At 41.5% G+C, this 3583-nt stretch overlaps 1 protein-coding gene across 1 annotated transcript; it reads left to right on the forward strand.

Annotated features, from left to right (window-relative positions):
• Positions 1-616: 616 nt before the first annotated feature.
• On the forward strand, positions 617-3362 carry N7508_011212 (uncharacterized protein; the record flags this gene model as incomplete). Its single annotated transcript, XM_058469272.1, has 3 exons — positions 617-1147; positions 1216-1935; positions 1989-3362. The coding sequence occupies 3 exons, from the start codon at positions 617-619 to the stop codon at positions 3360-3362; spliced, it is 2625 nt and encodes an 874-aa protein (XP_058314250.1).
• Between the last annotated feature and the right edge of the window lie 221 nt (positions 3363-3583).

Consider the following 3583-nt stretch of genomic DNA (forward strand, 5'->3'; position numbering starts at 1 on the left):
TCTTGTATTGAGCAACATATATCGCCTTTATCATTACTTACAGTATTAATCTCACTTTTAAATGTATTAGAGGATATAGGTGAGTTTTTGTTATTCTATAGTACTTTACCGTAGAAATATATATTTACTCTATATAGTAGTAGAGAATATTTTAGCTGAACTCAGTAGATACGATTGAAATCGCTGTTTATCTGTTGAATCTAATAAGCTCGATATGAAAAAAATGGTTTGATCTACCTTTAAAAGTGTATTAACTTCTTAAAGTGTAATTTGTATAACATTATGAAGAAATCTTGGTCGGAAGCTCTGATATTATAGACTTCTGATTTATTTTCCCTGAAATTAATGCCTGAGGATAATTGAGGATATATAGCGGATATCCGCACAGATATCCACGGATATCCACGGATATCCTCAATTGTCCTCAAATATCCGCACTAGTGATTAGTAACAGCCAATCATCGCCATTGAAAGTTCAAGATATGTGGAAAACGCGCCCGTGAGTCGTGACTTTGTTTGCTATACCCCTGATACTCCCAGCTAGTCTTACATGTACGTTTCTCTCTCTCTTTTTCTCTTAATGCCTATTCCTAGGTAACCCGTGATCAAGTACAATATGTCTTACTCACAGGCATCTCAGTCCCAGTACTCCTTCTACGCCGATTCAGATCTAGGTCTGAATCCCGACATACTTCATTCCGATGACATATCCGCTCTTATTAGCAGCCAGACTGTATTGACATCTGTGTCGCAAGTTTCATCTCTAACTGCACCTCTCTCGCTTCCTCGTGTTGGCCCCCCTCTTCAGCAGTACTGGGTCCTCTATTCCTCTAAGCCTAGTCGGGAGATGGATGAATCCCGGAAGAGCTTTGTAACTTGGTGGCTAAACACAGAGTTTGGATCAAAGCCAGATATACAAGACTCTATCCGTTGGGATGGAAAAAAGACGTCTAATATATGGGATAACTTCAATCAAGTTGCACATGAAAAGACTGGCAAGCCAAAAGTTATGTGTACAACATGTCTCTGTACCCTTGTTCATCCAAGATTCCGCCGTGCTGGTTCATCGCCAATGAATGCACATATCAAGGCAGGCTCCTGTACTCGGAAGCCTGTCCAGAAGATTGATCAGATGCTCAAACAAATGGTATGTTTTTCATCTATAACCTGGACTCTCAATATCTCTCTTACTTATCTTTATATACTATCCTAAAGCCGACTTTCCCACAAAACCCATCCTTCTCCCAGGAGCGTCTAGCAAAAGCGATACTAGACTTTATCTCTACCGCTCACCTACCTTTCCGAATCATTGAGCATACCCAATTCAAGGATCTAGTAGAGGTTATCCAACAAGCCCCGAGCAAGGTCAATATCCCATCTGCGCGAAGTATGCGGCGTTATCTCGACTCCACAGTCAAAAGCAGCCAAAAAGAGATTCTTAGAAGGCTTCCAGATAGGAGTCGCCTTTCAATAGCCCTTGATTGCTGGACGTCGCCATTCCAGCAAGCATTTATGGCTGTCACAGGTTATTTCCTTGATCAAGATTGGAATTACTGTGAAGTTCTTCTTGGATTTGAGCATCTTCACGGATCACATACGGGTGAGAATCTAAGTAAGACCGTGATTCAGCTTCTGACTGATCATGAAATCACCGACCGCGTATTATCCGTGACCACAGATAATGCAACTAATAATAACACCCTGATGATGAATATCCAAGAGACAATTCAGTCACAAAGCCGATCGGATACGTTGATCTTCCGAGTTCCATGTATTGCGCATGTGATCCAGTTAAGCTTGAATGAGCTTCTTGGGAAGCTGAAAGTGACGCCACCGAATAAAGAGATTGAGCTGGAGTGGTCTGATGAACGAACCCATTCATTTCAGACTAAACAATCTAGCTCAACTAGACAAATTGCGGATACTCTAAAAAAGGTGAATTACTTCTCATCCTTAGTCTTTTAATTCATACTAATAAAAAGTCTAAGATCCGAGGTCTTGCTGTGTTTATTAATGCAAGCCCACAACGCCGGGAGGCATTTATGGCCCTGCAAACTAAGGAGCCTCGTTTGATCCCTATCCAAGATGTCCAAACCCGATGGAACTCAACCTTTATGATGCTTAACCGTGCTAAAAGGCTACAACCATTTTATGATCAGTATTGTACACATCATCAATATCTCCACTTCAAACTTGATCAAGAAGAGTGGCGACAGATTGAATATCTTCTTCTTCTTACCAAGCCTTTCTTTGACTTCACTACTATGCTATCAAAGACTAGGGATGTTACTACACATAACATCTATAGTATTTATAACAAGCTTTTCTCTCACCTTGATGAAGCTGAGAGAAAATTGAAGAATAAAGGGGTTATCTGGAAGAAGAGTATGCTCCAGGCTCTTCAGACTGCAAAGAAGAAGCTATCAAAGTATTACACTGCTACTGATCATGAATCGTACGGTGAAATATATGCACTTGCAACGATCCTTTGCCCATCAAAAAAGCTTCGATATTTTGCATCAACAGACTGGCAAGGTGAAATTGACTACGTCAAACACTACCATGGAGTCCTTAACCGAGAGTTTCATCGATATAAAGATATGCTTCATCATGATTCAGATACTATGGTCGTGCAAGATGCCACTGGAGAGGCCCGAGATGACGACTATTATGATCTTGATACCGCTTGCGCTTCTCAGAACCAGCCACAGGATAAGCTCTCAAAGCCTGAAGATGATGAGATTGCGAGGTATCTTGCCCGCGGGATTGAGAGACAAAAGCCCCGAGCATTCTGGAAAGAGCATGAGAACGAGTTTCCTATTCTTGCAAGAATGGCACGGGATATTCTTTCTATCCCAGCTAGTGGTGCAGGCGTTGAGCGATTATTCAATTGCGCTCGCGATATCTGCCACTATCGTCGTGGCCAATTGAAACCAAGTACGATCCGAGGATTGATGCTTCATCAGCTCGCCACTAAATTTGAAGTTGAGCAGAAGGAGTTTGAGGTTATAAAGGAGCATCTTTCCGCCGGAGAAGCTGTATTGTTAGATCAAGCTCGGAAACCAATACCCCAGCTTGAAACTGTCGAGCCTATTAGTGATAATGAAGAGGAGGAACAAGAGCTAGGCATTGAGGATACACAACGGATAGAAAGCTACGATGAGAACTCAGAAGACGGGGAGACTGATAATCGAAGTAAGCAACTACAGCTTAAACGATCAAGGAAACGATTATCCGAGGCTTCCGATGACGATGACGATGGCCTTCCAGAAATGCTAATAGATGAGGGCATACAAGGACGGTCGGGGCGGATTCGGAAGCAACCAAGATTACCTGATGGATTTCAGTTTGATCTCAGATAGTCTGCGTAACATGAATATGCTACAATTTTGTTTACCAAATTAAAATCTTCAATAATGATTACACTATGAGTACTTGAAAAATACAATAGAATCCGCATAAATAATGCACGCTCAAAAAGGTCATGAGTCTTGGCATGTTTGGCCTGTTTTATATCCATTGGATATCCTCAAATATCCGGAGGATATTGGGTTGCATACCATATCCACAAAATTGAGGATTG

Source organism: Penicillium antarcticum, assembly GCF_028974205.1.
Source record: "Penicillium antarcticum strain IBT 31339 chromosome Unknown utg000010l_segment0_segment0, whole genome shotgun sequence".
Lineage (NCBI taxonomy): Eukaryota > Fungi > Ascomycota > Eurotiomycetes > Eurotiales > Aspergillaceae > Penicillium > Penicillium antarcticum.